The sequence below is a fragment of the Brachyistius frenatus genome, unplaced genomic scaffold, assembly GCF_029030835.1.
Source record: "Brachyistius frenatus isolate BFR_SWC_R1_liver_20210118 unplaced genomic scaffold, ASM2903083v1 Contig_35, whole genome shotgun sequence".
Classification (NCBI taxonomy): domain Eukaryota; kingdom Metazoa; phylum Chordata; class Actinopteri; family Embiotocidae; genus Brachyistius; species Brachyistius frenatus.
Window position 1 is genome coordinate 585,033 of NW_027210634.1, and position 19,968 is coordinate 605,000.

Sequence of the window (19,968 nt, forward strand, 5' to 3'; positions counted from 1 at the left end):
CATCCGGTTTGAGAATATTTTGTATAAAAGAAACAGGAATTTGCCTCCGACTAATTTGTTTAAATTTAGCCACAGAAATCCATTTCCTTGGTGTGCAGAGAGCATAGCTGAGATACTAATGAGGATTTGTTCCACAAAACTCATCTGTGATTAAACTCCAGGAATATGCTGTGTGTTTGACTGACAGAGTAACTGTGTCTCTGTAACAGTTACCCATGTGTGAGATTTGATGGATTGTATTTCCTGTGGAAGGGAAATAATACATTTTTTTTTTAAAGTATATGTAGTGCTTTTCTGAGATTTATGTCAGCTATTTATTGCAGATGCTCGAAAAAGCCAATTTTACCCGTCTCAGTTTCTTTTTAAATTTATTCCGCTCTTCACCTGACATCCAAAGAATGATTGAAGTGAGGAAAATGAAAAAAAAAAAAAAAAAGAAACGACATGGAGAGCCTGAGGTAGTCATTACCTCTTCGGTGGCATTTTCCAATTAGAAAGAGAGGGGGGGGGGGGGTTTGCATTCGCTGAGCAAAACAGTTATTTGCCCAAGTTGAAAAGCAATTCTCTTTTCTCATCGATGAAGGGCCCATTAAACAAAAAGCCCTAATTGTCCACTCCATCTTGCCCCCCTTTCATCCCTCCATTCTGGGGTTGGTTTTTTTTTTTTCAAAGGATTTAACAACTTATTACTCTTCATTCCACCCAATTACCAAGAGCCCCGACCACCGACTGCGATTTGTCTTTTCTCTACTTTTTACAACTCTTTACGTCTCTTCTCTCTTTTCGCCTCCCTTTTTTTTTTTTTTTTTTTTAGATGCGCGGTATCCGCCGAGGCACCGGATGTCGCGTGGTCATTCCTGCGAAGAGCGAACTGCGTGGAACCCGAAGTACTGTGTGCTCGCTGACTGTCAGATGCTGCTTCTGAACGAAGAGGAGGCGGTGAGAGCAGACAGCACAGTCTCCTGTCTGTCACGTCCGTCTGTGTCATCATTGTTTTTTTTCCCCCAGCCTGTTCTCCTTCTTCTCCTCCTCCTTTCTTTTCCAAAGCATCATTCGCCCCCTACTTTCCGTTTCGCTCGTTTCACAACACCCTCTGAATTGAATCCGTGTCCCGTGTTTCCCGTTGCGATCATTTATTCCACATTTGAATTCAGACCGCAGAGTCTTGCTCTTTGCCTCCGTTGTTTTTGATTAGTGTCGCTCCAGATCACGCAAGTTCCTGTGAGATCAAAAGGCATCGGGAGTCAGTGAGGTAATCTAAATGATGTTGTTCGTGCAAAACAAAATGTATACAGCGTGTCCTTGTTAAGCAGCCTTGTCTGAGCTCATATTCAACATACCCACAGAACGACTACAGAAATGAATGGGTTAAAAAAAAAAAAAAAAAGTGAAATAGTCCAAAGTTCAAAGCAATGACAATAAAAAAAATTACGTTTTTGAATTGTGTATCCTAAAAGTTATTAAAGATAAAGCTATAAATGTGTATATAACCTGATATAACCATAACGCCTATATATGTGTGTTAATATCAAATTTCACTCTTGCTTATTGTGATTCATTTCATATGATCAAAGATATGTTAAAAACAAGAGGGATATGCAGTGTAACAGTCTGAAAATGTGTTTTGGTTTTGTTGTAGTACCGGGTTGAGCCACAGCGGGGCCGAAGTCTCTTACTGGGTAAAGTTACTATATACCGAATTTAACAATTACAAAATCATCCTCATGAAAACAGTATTTGATTGATCTTCCTTGCTGTTCTGTTAATTTGGAGAGACAAATGACAGCAAGCTTGGTCACTTCTTTATATTCCTTCCTGACTTTTAACGTGACTCCATGAGAGCTGCTCCCTCTAACATTTCTCCCTCATCTAGATGCGCCTCCTGCTATGGGTGTCAATATTATAATCTGCCTGTGGCTGAGCCTGGATGACTGCACAAAAATCATAATATGTAATGACTGCAGGTGACTTTTCAAAAAAGTGAAATTAATTGTTTCACCACACTCTTGTTCGAACATGCAGGATGCTCAGAATATTTTCAGTACGCAAGCTAAGACGTTATGAGACATCAAATGATTGAGCTTCAACTAACGCCACAATCTGAGAACTCTCAGAAACAAACAAAATTCCAGTCTCGCGGCCTATTTCAAACCTGCTTCGATGATTTGGAAGGACTTCAAACACCGACAGGGAGAGAGCACTGCCTCTGAGGAAATCTAAGTTTTCTATGATCTCTTAGTTTTGCTTGCTTCACAATCACAAAAGCGATCGGACATCCCACAGTTATTGGACTTTCCAAATCCTTTTCAATACACCGACGTGACTATGGAGAACAGCGTGGCTCCAGTGTTTCTTTGTTTGCAATTACTGAGGTATGCCACGCTGAAATAGAGCAATAATTGCAGGCAGGAATGATTTCACATCAACCCACTGGCAGCCTTTTCCACTCCAGTGCTTTTTGTTTCACGGCAACAACAAAAAAAAACAACAGCTTTTAAAATGCGTCCATCTGGAGACCCGGACTCGGAAAAGGTCATCTGGAGCGTCGCTGGATTTCTGTCATGTCAGCTAACTGCAAGTCAGAAGACTGATGCAGTCTTTTAATGGTTGGTTCCAGATAGAGGTGCGATGCGGTTCAGACAGATAAACATGCGCTGGGAGAATGAGTCAGGAAGAACAAGCAATCCGACACACGAGGTCAAACATTTATGTGCACTTAAGGGACGTCTGTGTCGATGTAGTTGTTTTAGTCGCTCCTTACTTTATGTCAGAATTATTGGGCTTTGTACTCGTTCACAAAGGGAGAGATTCAGCACTGGTAGCAAAAAAATAAAGCTTAATTAATGCTCATCCGACTCATGCAGCCCACATTACTGCAGGCATTTCTCCTGGTTTAATAGCAAGTGCCAGAACTCTCTTTAATCACACTTTGATGTCTATATCGACCGGCATCATCAGTATGAGATTTCAAATTTCGACAGTGATTTAAAGATATTAGAATATATTGTTAATGTCCACAACGTCAGTTTATTTAATCAAGTGGACAACTATTTCAATTATTACAGTAACAAGGCTAGAAGTGGAAAAACTTCAACAGCGTGAAATGTTGAAGGGCTTTTCATTTGAAACAGATGCAGGAAGTGACTCCAGACGATTTTATCATTTGAATTCCGGCGTCTGAGAGAAGCACGAGACAATTAGGCTGTATTATATGATTACATTTTTAAAGGTGGCATATATTCAGCAAGCAGGAGACATTTTTGGAAGGAAACACAACTCTATTAATCATAATGAATAAGATGCTTACACTTATAATCCCACTCGTATGTCCTGGGGTCAAACTGAATTGTAGTCATGAAAAACAAAATGTCATACTTAAATTTGAAAAGATGTATTATCCAACAGTAAAAATAAGAGGTTTGTGTTTATATCACTGTCAGCAAATACTCGAGTGAAGAGAAAGTGAGAGGAGGGGGGAAAAAAATCTATGTGTAAACAAAGACTTTAAGTCTCTGAACAAAAGTTCTGATTGATCACCGGTTGTGAAGAAGTTTGCTTACGGGGTTTCGTAGCAAACCCTTGTGTCTGCCTCTTTGTTTGTATCCCTCTTCATGTTGTTTTTGTTTTACTTTCTTACTTTTACACTCTCCTTCAGTCAGTTTGTCTCTTCAGGCCTGTTCCTCCTCACATTTATGGTTCGTGAACACAATGAGAGAGACGTGATTAAAAAAAAATATACATATATCAAGTTAAAGAGTCATATAATTAAAATCAGCTGATCCTGGTATTGCCATTGTAATAGAAAGTGCATTTGGCCCTTGGTTGTTTTTGCAGGCAATGTGACACTTCCTTAATCACAAGACAAACACACAGAGAGCCCAAATGAATAATACACGGAGTGAATTCTGTAAAAGTCAGGGGATAACAATCTTGACATTCAGCAGGCGCGTTGCATTTCTTCTAGGCTTCCTTGTAAAAGGTAATAAAACAGAAAGACAAGGTGTGATTCCAGAGGGCTTTCTGCGACTTTTCTCATTTTCACCTTCAGCCTGTTGTGAAGCGTTCAAACTCCTCCTCGGGCTTATGGAGCTCCACTGTGTGCACGGAGATCCAGGAGAGCTATATCTACATGTCTGAGCTACACATGACTGCCACTAGAGGGCGCTCATGATTATAGACTATTGCTGTGTTCCAAATGACAAACTAAATAGTGCTTTTCCATGTTCGGACTCTTACTTGTGTAGTGCCGGAATTTTGACAGGGTAGTGTTTTTACAAATCGCACACTGTCGTTCTGCACCGACAGGAAATGACCTCAGCATGTGAACGCATCGCCCGCCAAAATAGCTGCAGCTTTAATTATTTTACGCGGAAATGAACGTGTTTTTGTTCCCTCTGTTTAACAGTCAGTAAACACACGGATTCTTTCTTCCAGCAGCAATAGTGGAAAAAAACAAAAACAATTTTTGTGTGGTGTTCAGGAACAGCTGCAGCTTCCTCAGAGCCTTAATTTGAAAACTCTTCAAGCCGGTGGCCCCGCCCCTTCCTGGACAGAGCCAAGATGGCGACCAGTTCGGGTGGAAAGTGTCCAGCATTTCACACTTCTTTTTTTGAGGGTGTTTTGAGTGCATCATTCTGGTACTTGTCGTGCACCGCGTGTTTCTGTACTTGAAAGTGTGAGCGCACTTATGCACTCAAAATAGTGAGTGTTAGTGCACAAGTACGCCATTTGAAACACAGCACATGACCTTTTCACGCTGGTGTCAACAGTTCAAATACAAATCCTGCTAAATGGAGGAGATATGCAGGTGTTTGAAATTCCTTCTTTACTGATGTAATCAAATCAGCGCTTACGGCAAAAGCAATAATCTTAATTGAATTAGAAGAGCTACATCACCGCTTCCTGTTTGCAGTGTTTTCCCTCCGTCAACTATTCCATAAAAAATGTGCGGGATTAGTTCATTTATTTTTTTATTTAAATAGGAACAGCTGCAGTTTAATACTTAAACTTATTTGGCTTTGATCTGCGCAATGTGCTTTAATTTATTTCCGACTTCATACATCCGTGTAGTCACATTGCGCCGCGCGGCACCGATGTTCCTCCGAGCAGCTCCTGCCTCGCTCGGGATCACATGCAAATGAGTTCGGTAGCGGGAGAGGGTTCATTCCTCTTCTACTGCAGTTCACTCCGACTTTCCTGCCTTGATTTTTTTTTTTTTTTTTTTTCCCCCCACTTAGTCGGAGGATTTTTCATTCATCCGTGCTCACCCGTTGCTTCTCTGACCTTCACCTATACTCATCACAGAGATTATTCACATCGGGGTTTTTTTTTTTTTTAGTGCTAGTGGGTAGAAGAAATGCAAATTATAAAACTGAAAAATGCTAAAATACAGCCTGCGTGAACTAAAGAATTGATATTTCAGATGAAAACTGGTGCAGATTTGCTAAAACACTTGTCGTCTATCGCCCACTCTTTTTAATATTTCAGCCGTCTGAATGTAGAATGCACTCACTCTTCAGATGAATTATTACTCTGTCACCGAGTTAGAAAAATGAGAGATGAATGATCATTAAACCATTAACAAGGCCACAGATTATTCTCCCAGTTCCAGCTCAAAACCGGAATCAAAAGAGTTTGGCCCATACTGCACTGCGCTGTGTATGACACTTGCAAGTCGTTGCAGTGAACAGGGGTTCAAGTTGCAGCTTTTATTGCCGAGTCATTACGGCTCAGACCTCCAAGTCTCAGCGAGAGCTGTCCTTAAATCTTAAAGTCCCACGAGGGAAGTAAAGAGAGATAAATAGATGGATACGAAGACAGAGGAAAGCAGACAGGGTGCTGCGTCGAGTCGAGAGGTGTGAGGATGTTCGATAAGCCCATTATCACTCCGCTTGGAGGACATCAGGCCGCGTTCTCCGTTTGTTTGACTCGCCACTTTCTCCCCACAGACGTTCCTTTTTTCTTTTTTTTTTTTTTTTTTTTGGTTCTCCCTATTTAATCTTTCGGAGTCGGTAAGAAAAGCTATAGGAAGATACGGGCTGACACAGACTGATGGGCTGCCAACGCCTGCTCTGTTTTATTCAGTGACTACTCATTTATCAGGACAACTACGGCTATTGTGCGCGGTTTGTCACTAACACGGCACTGAACACGGTGGCCGGAATAACCACACCGACTCAGATAAGGAACCTCAGTGACTATTATGCGCATTTATACACGTTTTACAGCCACCGTTTCTCTTCTTTAGCGTCCTATCTGCTCTGAGACTTTTGTTGAATCCATTCAGGACTCTATCTGTGCCAGAGTCTCCTTCTGTGTCTCTGTTTCTCAGCAGATCTCGTTTTTTGTTTGTTTTTTGTTTTTGCAGGAGAGGCGTTCTGCATCATGCAAGGTCCACCTACTGCGACGCACTATCAGCGTCCCAGTGGAAACACAGTTTCCAGAGTTCCACAGCCGGCTGTCCACCGAGAGCGGTGAGTAGCCCGAGGGCGTACCTCTGCAGTGATCAGGATTCAAACACACATCCACGGGAAATACTTTAAAAGCTCCTTCAAGCCACTTAATTAAAGCAAAATGACTGACTCAAACACGGGTTCAAGATGGTTATGGACATTTGAAAACATTATGATTCACGAGAGGGTTTTTGTGGCTTGGCTCTGGTTTTGCTTTTTCCTATGACCCCTGTACGTCCAAAGCTGCTAATATTCAGCTTAGACTGGAATTTACGCACTCGTATGTAGAGGCTTGTTCAATAGGAAGGTCATGTGATCAGCGGGGCTCAACACAAGACAGAAGTGTTGTCTTCTCGTCAGGTATGTAACCAATCACATACTAAAGGGAGCCTTGCATTGCTCTCATGCTTAGGAAATGATTTTCTTCTACTCCACATCCACTAGATGGAGAGCTTGCTTCTTTGTAGCACTGCCCGGCACTCAGGAAGCATCATCTTAAAACTCATCTTACATCTTTCTTGTCACGTTGCACTTTTCCGTGTTGCTTTTATGACAAGGTGATAATGCAGTTTATTGAATACTTTCTGGAGGTATATATATTCACTCAGTTCAATGGACAAGATGGAGCACCACAGTAAAAGCCCATGAACACGTAAGTCTGATATCAGTCTGATTTAGACACTAGGTGGCACTGAGGTTTGACATTCAAGCATTTGTAACCCGGCTACTGTTGCTGGGTTGCGAGCTGGAATGCACTTTAACATGACTCACCTTTAAATCAGTGTGTGTGCAGTGATTTTCTTTTTTTTTTAGTTTTATGGAGCAATCACGTTGAGTTTAGTAATTTTCGGAGAAGTTATTGCCCTCTATCCCTGAAGCACTGTTAGTGGACAACTGCATAATTTCTGCCTCGCTAATGTTTTGTAAGTATTTTTTTTTAACAGTGGTGCTATTGATGCTCTGGATGGGATCGTGGCTGCGCCTACTGCAGACACTCTGTGCCAAAAGGACTCTTACAAAGTTTTGTTTCTTGGTTTCCACATCCATCTGTCCGAGCGAGTGAGTCAGTGAGTTCATGGCCGGATTTCAGTGCAGTGGCATCTGCAAGTTTACCTAAACTTCACCAGTGGAGGGAGCTATTTAGTTCAACTTAACAAAAAATATACTAACTTTTAGGCACCTCAACTCATTTACAAATATATTTCCTACTCGCTTCATTAGAAATATTTGTTTTTTTTCTTTGTTCTTTCACTTAAAGCATCAAAGTTATATTGTTTGACTCATTTGAAAGAGTCTAATTCAGATGTCTTATCATTTTATTTTGTGAGCTCAGCTTCTTCTTTCCTCCACTTTGTTTTTGGAAACGTATCCTTTTTTTGTCCTCATACCCTCTATCTCCCAAGTACGGTCACATTTTTGGTAATAGTCTGAGGCCTCGATAATGAGACAAGCACAAATGTCCTTCTGTCGCCCCAAAGTTATGGCTGACACCCAGCATTCTCTACATAGCGCATATTTGGCTTCATAAATACGACCAGTTTTTGCTGCACTGTTTTTTGCTCAGTGCTAAATCACACACACATTATCCAAAAAAAATCAGAGGAGAGTTTTCAAATACGAACACCCCATTTTTTTCAACTCTACTCTACTGATACAAGTGAAATAAGATGCAGCGTTATACTGGCTCTGTGATTAGTTGAATAGAAAGAGGCTCAGAGAATAAACACAGTCTGCCAGCTTCTTCACTAATTACAGGCTTCCTTTGCAGCTTTCCCAGCGACAGCCTGAAACATTTCCATGATATTAGATAGTTGCCTGTTCATATTTCCATAGTCAACATACACTATTCTGTATGTTTGGCCAAATACATTAAAATACAATAATATATTACTGTAGCGGTTATTATGTCACCCACTTAAATACAATTTCATACTTTCTGCTGTTGTGTCATCTTAAGGAATTTTTTGCAAATGAATATTCAAAAAGACAATTTTACTTTTTGTAGTGGCCAACTACAATAAAAAAATATATATATATATATATATATATATATATATATATATATATATATATATAATAGCATTTAGGGCTCAGAAGAAATGTGTTAGAAATGCCAGGCGCAAAAACACAATCTGATACTTGTTAATATGAAAAGCATAATTAGGACTCTTAAGTGCAAGTTTTTCCATGTTTTTGTGAGTTACCACTGCTTGTGGTTATAAAAAGAAATTCCTTTTATCTTTTAAAAGTAGCTGCATCCACTTAAAAACATGAAAATAAGTGATAATCAAGCAGCAACCAACAGTGACGTCACCCGTTGGTTTGTGAACGGCCGTTGTGAAGCCTCAAATTCAGATTTTGGCCGGCGTCCTCTTGCTATTTTAGTGCCGTTTTGGAGCCGGTAGTGACCATATTTGGACGAGCTGGAGGGGGAGCGAGCAGGTGGATCTGATCGGAAACCCGGCGATACTACATACCGCCCACCGACATCTGTAATCTGACCACTACTGGACTGTCAATCAAACAGACCCCCCCCCCCCAAAAAAAAAACAAAAAAAACAAACAAACAAACAAAAAAACAGCTACTTGAAGCTTATTTTCTCATTAATAACGGGATTATTGTCCGATGGACGGCCAGAAAATAGAAAAGGAGCGATTTTTTTTTTTTTTTCGACTTGGATTTTATTGACTTAGAATTTTAGGAGACTAGTTGAAAAGGAGTCTATTGAGCCGGAGGCTTTTTGGAGCCAACTTCTGGTGGCCTCTCGGTGGTATTGCAGCTGAAGGCACTTCCACATCAGCCTCATTTTTCAGAGTCGGAAGCTTCATCCACTTTTATATACAGTCTATGGTGATTGTAAATGAACCAATATTATGAAACATCTGACATTTCTAGTCTTTGTTCCAGGGTGAGATGAGTTAACACTCTTGTTAACTGGCAATTTATTTTTTTTAACAAGTACCATATTGACAGAAAGGTTGCTAAATTTATCTCTAAAAATCCAAACAGTAATGCGTGTTTTGGTTCCCTCTTCAGTGTCTAACCTTTAAAGCAATGTTCGTGCACGTACCTCTCATATCACGATCCACATCACAGCACTAACACTCCCACTGTCTGTGTTTTACTACATTATTCATCGGCACAGGTCCCACCTGCTCTTGTCCTTGTGTGGCACCGGCTCTAAATAAGCAACGTGATGAATAAAAACTACACCGATGAATAGGAATCCAACGCAATTCAGAGAGCGCTCTCATCTCGTCTCATCCTCACACTGAATAAGTGAGCGGCTGCCGCCTCTACTCTTTTGAACTCGTCAAGGTTTCGGCACAAAACCGCGCTCGATACAGGGGAGCGTTGTTAGGTCTCCCACCAGAACAACTGAGCTTCATTTTATTGCAGTGAAACTTATTTTTCCTTTCTGGATTCGGCTTTTGGAAGAGTTCTCAGCTCTCCGTTCTTGGGCGTACACTGCCCTATTTTTCAGTGTTCACTAGCTGTAAGCTGTAATATTTTAGACAGGATTAAATAGAAACGGTTAACTTGACCAAAGGCTGTTGAATGATTCCTGCATGCCTTGTAGCCCAAATGCTGCTTCCCATGTGTTTGAAGTCCTGCTAGTTATCCTTCTCCTCAGAGCCTATAATAATTACAGTCAGTTACCATTAGCCTGAGCAGTATTACTTGAGTTTGTGCCAGTCACTCTGGTCTGTCGTCCCACTGCGCCACTACATATTTAATTGTTTTGCATTAAAGATGAACCCAAAACATCTCAAATATGGGGGGAGTTACAGTACAACTCATCAAGAACTGAGGATAGTTGATATAAAAGTGTTGTCATGGTAAACGCTGGCTCGACTTTGTCTGTGTTACTTTGCTGATAATAAAAACAGAAGCAGTCAGTGAAGAAGATGTGTTATCACGTCTTTTTGATGATGAGCTACACAGTTAATGCACAAGAAGTAGGTAATTATGAAACATGGCAAAGTTACAAAGGTATTAAACTACTTCTTATGTTATGGAGTCAAATCCACCAGTCATCAATTGTCATCTTCTGTTTATTTAATGCCAATATTATAGAACAAGATAAATCATAATGTGATAATACACACTTTATGACAAAGTAGAGCCATTAAATGGGATCTAAATACAGTCTATGAATAAAAATGTCATTTCTGTTTGCTCTAGGATTTGTAAACAGAAAAACATTTCACAGGGCAGATATGACATGAATATCACCTTAAATGCACAAAGCCTATCGTCAAAATATAAAAAGAAATGACTGACAATGACAGTTACCGATAATCCAAATGAACAATGTCCTGTGATGATGCTTGTCCTCGACCCACGTCCCATTAAACCACAGCAGAGGAACCAGATGACATCGTAGAAAAGAGCTCCAACCAAACCCCAAAATGGGGTAAAGTACACGGAAACAGTGATTGACATTCATGTTAGTTTCATCCAGCTATTTTTGTATGCAAGAATTGAAGTGATTCTAGCAATTATGCAAAATAATTGCGATCAGGCGATGATGTAATAATTGTGACAGCTTTCAAGTGTGGCATTCAAATACTTTGTAAACTTGTTTCCAGCAACGACACGGCATAAATAGCAGGTGTCTTTTTTGTTTGGCCTTGCTGTGTTGACCACAGTTGAACACTTAGTCGGCAACTGATCTGATAATCTGTTAATTGTTAAAAACCACTTTTCAAGCAAAACTGGCAAACTGTCAGGATTTCTCTGTATTATATGATTTTTAGATTGAAGCTTCACGTTGAAAAGATGAAACAAAATTTCCCTTTGATCTCGGAGAACGTGTCAAAAGCATTTTTTTTTTTTTAATTTCACAATCTTTAAATTCCACGAACCAGTAATGAAAATAATCACTGGTTGCAGACCTACTTTTGACTTAAAGGCGCTATTCTGTATCGTTTACATCTTGGCCGCAGCACTTTATAAGTTCCTACAATTTTCTAGCATGCTTTTTTTTTTTTTTTTTCCTTTTCAAAACTAATATTACTAAGTTCTTGAGGAAAAAAAAAAAATTGAAGATATCAGAGTGAAATTGATCAAAGTGGTAACATTCAGCTCAGCCACAACCCCCTCAGCTCTCTCTCTCTCTCTCTCCCTCTCCATGTGGAAAGTGCTCCTCTCTCTCTCCTCCCTCCCATCCTGTTATACTGGCTCTCTCTCGCTCTCCCTCCCTTTCTCTCGCTCTCTCTGCTCTCCAGAGAGAGGGGGCTCAGTCAGACAGATGTAACACAGCAGCAGAAGCCTGAGCTGAGCTGGCAGGCTGCAGGGGCCAGACCAGAGCCAGCGAGCTCTTGACTGGAGACGGCAGCGGCGGAGAGACGGCAGCGGCGGCCGAGGAGATAAAAAAAACAACAAAAAACAAACCTGTAGTTGGGTTTATTTTAGTAGTAGCTGTAAGTTGTTGCTGGTCAGTTTATATCGAGTTCAACTTTGCCTCTCTCGGGATGTGGGTATGTTGATCTGGGTGCTCATCGCTCTGTGAATTTAACATGGACCCTGACACCAGCACCCATCCAGAGGCACAGAATGGTGAGAGTGAAATGGTGAGGGGGGGGTGGGTGGGAGGGGGGGGGGGTTAGGTTGAGCAATCATACGAAAGTGATAGTTTTTAGGAAAAAAAAAAAAAAAGTTTACGAGCATGTCAGTGAACGAGGGAGTTGGGTCACGTGTTCCCCCCCACCCCACCCCACCCCCGTTAGCCTGCTAATACGGCTCTCCATTTGGCTGTCAAGCTGTTGACTATAGGGCCTCTGTGGTCAGTCATGAACAGGACTTCAGTCCGTTCTGTCGGGTCGGGGCCGGAGGGGGCCGGAGGGCCGGGAGGGGTGCTACATGGCGACGTAACGCTATCGACTGCCTGCTGAAGACATTGTGCTTTTAATGACCTTTTCATCAGTACTTTTAACAGGCCTGTAAAAGTTTTTGGCTTTGGTGCAAAATCTCGGAACGAGGATCCTCTGCGGGATTTTGCCTCGTCTTCTCGTGTCTTGACTGTTTCGATGCGAGCCGCGCTCCTCTCGGTCTTTTGAATAGAGTAATTAACTGTGGCATATGTGAGGGGGGGGGGGGGGGCCCGTGGGTGGACCATTTCTACTCAAATGCGCCAGGATAATTTGATGGTTACGTGAATCTGTATATCTGTAAGGCTGTGTAGTGGTTGCACCGTGTGGGTGTTTGTGTTTCCAGACAGCGGCACAGAAAGAATGAAAGTGGGAGATGGAGAGAGGGGGAAAAAAAAAAGAGAAGGGGAGAGACAGAAAAGAGTTATGTACACAAATAAATCCAGGGGGATCTAGACACGGCACTGTAGGCCAGAGAGAGCTCACTCTTTCTCTTCCCCCTCATTTTCCACTGCCTCTCTCTCTCTCTTTTTCTTCTTCTTCCACCGCTCCAAATGTTAGAGACTAAACTAGATAGTTAAAAGGCAGAAAGAAAAAAAATGGTGTATTATTAACTGGGCCCAGAAAAAACGATGTTTTGTCTTCATGGCCGACGGGGAAGGACTCCGCTGCGCTGATGAAGAATGTGGTTCACAGAATGAGTCAACAGAGAGCATATTTCCAAGAGACCGTAGTTTCTCTTTGCCAGCGTCTTAAGCCACATCGCTTTATAGACGCTGGGCCGTCTGCCCATGACGGAGAAGGAGACACAAAGAAAAAGGCGAAGAAAAACTGCGAAGGACGAAACATTCGTCTCTCGGGACGTGAAACTCCTGTTAACAATCTAAACAGAAATAAGCCAACACTGAGGCTTTATTTTCACCTTCACGGTGAGGTCTCCCTAAATAAAACGTCAACTTCCTTCGGTAATTTTCACTTTCTCCTCTCGCTGTCAGGCCAGCCTCTCCCACTGATCCCTTCTTAAGGGTTCGATACAAATAGGAAAGAGATAGTAGAAAGGCCGATAATCCGATATGGTCTGATTACATTCTCACCCTAGACTTGCAGGCCACACGAGGAGTTCACGCTTCACGCAGGAATACATTTTCACTCTCTCTCTCGCACGCTCGCGCTTTATAATCGTTATTTGTAACACATCTAGGAGCTGCGGATTTCTACATGCATGTTGTTTTCATATATTACCCATCCCTTTGCATGTAAAGCAGATGGTAATCTGCTGTCTGCATCTAGCTGAGAGCACAGGCACACTTGACTGCGTCTATTCATTTCCTGCTTCTATCCGTGGAAGCAGAGGACTTCTTACTTTAGAAAACAATCCAGAAAATCTCATCAAAGTCATCACCTGATTAACTATAACTGTAGTGTGTAACAATATTTCTGCTGATAAGTGGGATCCAATACTTTAATTGACCTCAATTATACAGTTGCCCAGGGCACAATCAAGTTAATGGAAGCAGTCCCATGTAGATGGTGCTGACAATTTGTATCACAGCTTTTTTCAATAACAAGAGCACGTGTGTGGCGCAGCCTGAATCCAGATCCCATATCATCCATATCTTTCTTTCCTATTTCTTGTATTGTCCCTATACGGAGAAAAGTGGACGTAGCTTCCGGGTCCGAAAAATGAGGCCCGATGCAGAAGTGCCTTAAACTGCAATACCATCGGGTGCCACCAGAGATTGGCTCCAAAAAGCCTCCGGCTCCATACACTCCCATTCATCTTCTCTCATTAAATTATTAGTCAGTACATTTCTTTCACGGTGTTATTTCAGTTTTGTTAGCTAAAGTCGCTCCTTTTTTTTTTTTATTGTTTTCTGGCGGTCCATCTGAAAATAATCCAGTCATTAATTAGTAAATAAACTTCTGTTTTGGGGGGGGGGCGTGTCTGTTTGATTGACAGGCCTGTGGTGCAGTCAGGTTACGGCTATCTGTGGGCGGGACTTCGTGTCTTTGGGTTTCCAATCAGATCCACTGCTCACTCCCTCCCGGCTCGTCCAAATATGGTCACTTCCTTCTCCAAACCGGTCCAAACTAGCAAGATGGCGCCGACCAAAATCCGAACCCGAGGCTTTATTAGAGGCCGTTCACAAACCAATGGGTGACGTCACTGTTGGTTGCCGCTTGATCGCCTCTCAAAAAGACATCGATGGTTTGCTTTTTTTGTTCAACCACGGAAATAGGCCGGTCATCCACCGTGATGAATTCAATCAGCTTCTCTTTGGACCTGGTCAGGGTCCCATAGAAACTCCCCTCATCGCCGAAAAGCACCCTCCACAAGTTGCTGCTTCGGTGTTGCCCTTGCCTCCACCACCTATGGGAAGTCACAATATTCCGTTTTCTTGTCAGGTGCCTTATCGTATTGGCTGCATCGAACGTAACTTTCTTATTTCCACCCCATGAAAATGCTGGCACTGCAGAAGCTGCCTGTACCTGCGGGGCTCTCGCCGTTCCATCTTCCTGATGCAAAAGCTGTGGGTAATGTCTATTTACGTCCCACCAAAGGGTTTACAAGGGTTGTAAAGGAGAGCAGCTTCGCAAAATAGGACACAACAGAAAATTGGATAAAGCTGATACCGATCTATTAAAATAAACCCGGACCGGTCCCGATACTGGCCCGCAGAATCATCTCTAATTGTTAGACGTTGTGATTCGCCTTCTTACCGAAACAGTTTCCTGAGAATTCCGCTGCAATAATTATTCTTAAAAGTTTCATCTGACATCAAAATGACTACATCTAGTGTACTAGTTTGTAGAAGCATGCAGAGATGAGAGGAGGTTTCGGGGAGGAATGTAAAAAAGGGGAGAGGCAGGAAAAGTCCTTATCCACGGCCTTCATTGACATGTAAATAGGTCTGCCTGTTTTTGTCCTAGATGAAAAAGGTTGAATGCCCGCTCATGTGCCAGAGGAGAAAACATTCGAGAGAGAGAGAGTGTGTGTGTGTGTGTGTGTGTGTGTGTGTGTGTGTGTGTGTGTGTGTGTGTGTGTGTGTGTGTGTGTGTGTGTGTGTGTGTGTGTGTGTGTGTGTGTCAGACAGAACTTTTATCAAACAGGGGGATTAAACCGGCTGAGATTTCTTGAAGCATTTTTTTTTTTTTTTTTTTTTCTGGAAAAGAGCGAGGGGGCTTTTCTCTCGTTTTCCATATTGAAGTGAGTTGGGCTTTCTAACTACACCTCTGAAATCCCGACATATTATCCAGATGAAACTGTGGTCTTATGGGTGAAAGCGTGTGCAGGGCTTTGTCGTGAAGAATGTTCAGCTTTTAATAAAAGATTTATTCTTGCTTGTCATGTGCTAAAACCTTAGCCAGACTGTGGGTGGTACAGTGGGAGTAAATTTAGGAACTGGGCTGTCAGTTTAGAAGTTATAATCTAGTTTTAAGAGAGGAAACATTATCTTGCATGAGGCCTCATGGTCAATTCAAGTTCATTCTGGTGTGCGGGAGACTTTTCTCCACACTGGGAGGCTGCAGCCTTGGCAGATGAGTTTTGTCTAAAAGGGTTTAAAAGATTAGATAAAAACGAGATGTTTTGTCTGTCCTGTTTCCATCTGTAAACATGCGTGTGTGTGTGTGTGTGTGTGTGTGTGTGTGTGTCTAGGGACTGTGGGTGGTGTATGTGTGTGTGTGTTTCTGTGCTTGCAGCTTTGAAAAAGCAAATCTAGATTTGAAACCTTTGGTGGAAAGACATTTTGGCAAGTGGAGGTCATCGGGCGCTCGTAGCACTTTTTTTGTTTTTTTTTAAAGAGTTGTTTCCAAGTTTCAGAGACTCTCCTGAACTCCTGACAATACATGTTTTGAACTTGCTTTTTATTGATGGGAAGATAATGTGCAGTATGTCATATTTCATGCCCAATAATAGTTATTGGGCTGTGAAAACAAGACACTGAGCTAAAATAGGTTAAGAAGTTGGTAAAGATGCAGAACTGGCTTCCTTGTTTTTTTTCCTCTGAGAATGTCTCTTTGACCCCTGCATCTGCAAGGACTGACCTATTTGATGTTAAATATTGTCATTTTTCAAGTATATATAGTTTGGCTGGACCATGTATGAAACGCAAAAGTGCTTTTAATTTGAAACATGAATTTATTGATATCTTTCAAATTAACAACTCCGTAAATCTGCAGTTTGGAACCACTGGAAGTAGTTTTAAATCCTTCTGTTCACAGATAACATAACACGTGTTTTGCCTGATATTTTCATGGAAAAATATAATAGTATTATACATGATCAATCAAAATCTAAAAGAGGAGCTGCAACTGAGGGAAACTCTGCCATTACGAACAAAGCACGTATTGCCGGCTAGATTGTGTACAAATGTCAGTTCTGATTTCTGGATTTTGATCCCTCTGGAATTATACTGTAATTTTGGTCAACCAGTATGTACAGGGCCCCCTTACTGCTTTGGCATTAGTACAAAACAAGTGAAATAAAAAAACCTCTCTCGTCTTAACCTCCAGAGGTCAATACAAGTAGCTCTGGATTAGTGGGGCTGATAAAGAATGTCAGGAGGAGTTTTAAATGACAGGCTGTGTCGTGTGGTTCAGTAATCTCCTCACTGAACTAAAGGGCTGATGTTAATTTAAATGATAAAATTACCTTTCTATATGCACATTTTATGGAAAATAAATTGGTTGTTTTGAGACCTGCTATCTTTCATGTCCAAATTGTATTGTAGTATTTGCATAATGGCTGGTACTAGATATATATAAAAAAAAAAAAAACAGGAGACAGAAGATGATAAAGCTTTTCAAAACTGTGTGTGATCAAATTACAACATATTTGACTAGGTGGTCTTTCAAAGAGGTCAGGGACACATTTGTGGTGACACAACATATTTTGATTAATGTATCTCTCAGCACTTCCAAATATGGTATAAGCAATCTGGTCCTGATGTCCTCTGTGCTGTTTGGGATGCTGCTACTACTGACTAGTGTCTCAAGAAGAACTCAAAATGGTGGAAATATTCAGAATGCATTTGTCTGTCTTCTGCCGTTTGCCTTTGTGGCAATTTTCCCTAAGAACGAGCCTCAAGGAACTAAAGTCAGGATTAAATGTGTTCTTTGGCACAACTGTGTTTGTCTTTTACACGGCAAGTCAAAGCGATCAGACACGACGAGGAGAGAAACACATGAATCTGAAGTCACTGTGTTGCTCTTGAGTGATTCGTGTTGTTGTGAAGGAGACAAAATGCCACAAACATGTGTGTCTCCAGAGTAGTAATCCGCTGAGTGTGACGTTCAGTTTCTTTGTTCCAGTGTGTAATTTGTCTGTTTACGGTTCAGAACCACAATGAAGCAATCGGCAAATAAATTGAACTTTCAGCTCGGTTTCTGGTGCTCTTCTCTTGCCCCGCTCTTTTCCTTTTGTTAGTTTTAAGATTGTTTTGTCTACAGCTAAATAGCTGTCATTTACACGAGTAAAATAAAAATGGAAAAAAAACATTCAATCCCTTCTGTTCTAAGAGCATCACTGAAACCGGATATGCGATATCCTGTAATCCGAACCGGGATGGGGCACGAATTTGGAAGATTTGAATGGTCGTTATGATCCCAAAAATCTATTAGTGTATGCAACTATTGTTCTTCCTTATTTCCCCCGTTTTTTTTTTTTTTACCGGCGCCTGGTTGTAATACTCTCGTCAGATTAAAACTCAAATAGTGACAAGTGAATTTCGAATCCTAGTTTTTCTTGAAATGCCAATCAATAGTTAAAGAGCAACTGAAAAAATAATTTTAAGCGAGCCCCTCCCTTTGATCGAAACAGAGATAAACTTCTTGAGAAACTGAAAAAGGATATTAAAAGGCCTTTATTGGCTTCGCTACTCTCAATCATAGTTTGTAACCAACTTTTTTTTGGATTTACGCAGTAGTAAAAGTAGAGCTGCATTTATGCTGCATATACTGATAGGTTACAGTTAAAAAAAAAAAAAAAAAACATAGCAAAGCGCTAACCCGAATGAGCAACAGCTGCGAGGCACACACGGGGGATGACACATGAAAAGTTCATCAAACGCTTACAACTCGTCTGGCGATCGCGGGGTATAAATAACGCTGTAAAAGCAGAGCTAAGCAATAACCTCAGAGAGCTGACTTGTGGCCAGCAGCAACAGTGGCACGACTCCATTTGGCCCCATTTGTCAGAAAGCCTCCCCTGATGGGAGACTGTCAGTCAACACTGGCACAGCAGCGGGGAAAGGGGGAGGAGGGATGGAGGGGAGGGAGGACACGTTGGAAAGTCAAAAGAGCAAGAAAGAAAAAGAGTGTATGAGACTGGAGGAAAATTGGAGCGCACGTGTTTATAGATTGCGCCTTTGCTGCATGCTGTGCAGATGCTAAGCGTGTCAGCACGGTTTGCAGAGTGCTCCTGAGCGCATTTGTGCATCCGCGGTATGCGGGGGTTTTTTTTGTTTGTTTTTTTTCAACCGCTGCGACGGGCCGAAACGGAGCCAAACACGGCCGTGAGCTTGTTACACGCTCGCGACAAATTTATGTCCATAATATTGGAAAATATTGACTGCGCGACGTGAAAAGGTAACCGAGAAAGTCAGAAGGAGCAGGCACGCCAGCAGGCTTAAGACTTTTCCTTCTAATCGACATGTAATCAAAGTAGGGCGCGAGAATCGCAAGATAAACTGATTTTAATCAGTGGTTTTTTTTGTTGTTGTTGTTTGTTGTTGTTTATCCGTCGTTATTGTTTATGTGGCTTACACAGTTACAGATCTGTGATAATCCACCAGGGTATTTATTTCAGTCCCAAAGCCGGTGGGAAAAGGCAGTGACTTGAGCCTGAAATTAGAGCTTTGGAGAAGCAGCAACATTAAACTTCGGATGTCTGCTGGAAAGCATTACGTTAATCCATCTCTTTTTTGTTTACACCGTGACATTCAACCCACCCCCATGCTGTTCTGTGTGAAGTGTGTTTAAAAGTACCGTATGTAAAGATTTAAAGAAACTGTAGAAGAATTTGTTTTGTTTTTGAAAAGGTTAAGATTTGACAACAGTAAGATAAAGTGAGACAAACAATTCATTTGACGTGTTTTCACTCAATTAAAAAAAAAAAAAGGGAACCCTAATGGTATTTCAGGGTTTAAGATATTCTATAGGAAAATTTTGAAGGCAAGGCAAGTTTATTTATATAGCACATTTCAACAACAAGGCCATTCAAAGTGCTTTAAATACAAGTTAAGTCTTTTAACCAAGCAGGAACCCACCGTGACATCATCCACTGGTTTATAAACTGCCATTTTAAAGTCTCAAGTGTGGCATTTTGGTGGTAGCCATCTTGGTTTGTTGAAGCCAGAAGTGACCATATCTGGACGAGCTGGTAAAGAGTGAGGCGTGGATCTGACTGAGAACCTAAAGACACTATGCCCCGGCCACCTATAGCGAAAACCTGAGTGCACCCCGGGCATGTCAATCTAACCAGACGCACCCAAACATACATCTCGACCTAATATCTAAGAAATTATAGTTATTTTGAGAAAGATGACAAAACACTGATCAGAAGAAGTAAATTTAGCCAATGAAACCATAATAACTTGTGGGGGGGAAAAAAATATCTAATTAGGATTTCATGGGAAAAGTC

The 19,968-nt window shown here is 41.4% G+C and overlaps 1 protein-coding gene across 3 annotated transcripts in view; it reads left to right on the plus strand.

Annotated features, from left to right (window-relative positions):
* The window catches only part of dab2ipb (DAB2 interacting protein b), a 162,040-nt gene that overhangs the window by 12,810 nt on the left and 129,262 nt on the right, over positions 1-19,968 (plus strand). For 2 of the 3 annotated variants that reach the window (XM_069700800.1, XM_069700801.1), the window contains exons 2-3: positions 815-939; positions 6,368-6,473. In XM_069700800.1, the coding sequence (XP_069556901.1) occupies positions 815-939; positions 6,368-6,473 (231 nt within the window). Of the gene's footprint in view, positions 1-814; positions 940-6,367; positions 6,474-11,852; positions 12,016-19,968 lie in introns of those variants that run through there. The other variant, XM_069700805.1, reaches the window with a different exon arrangement.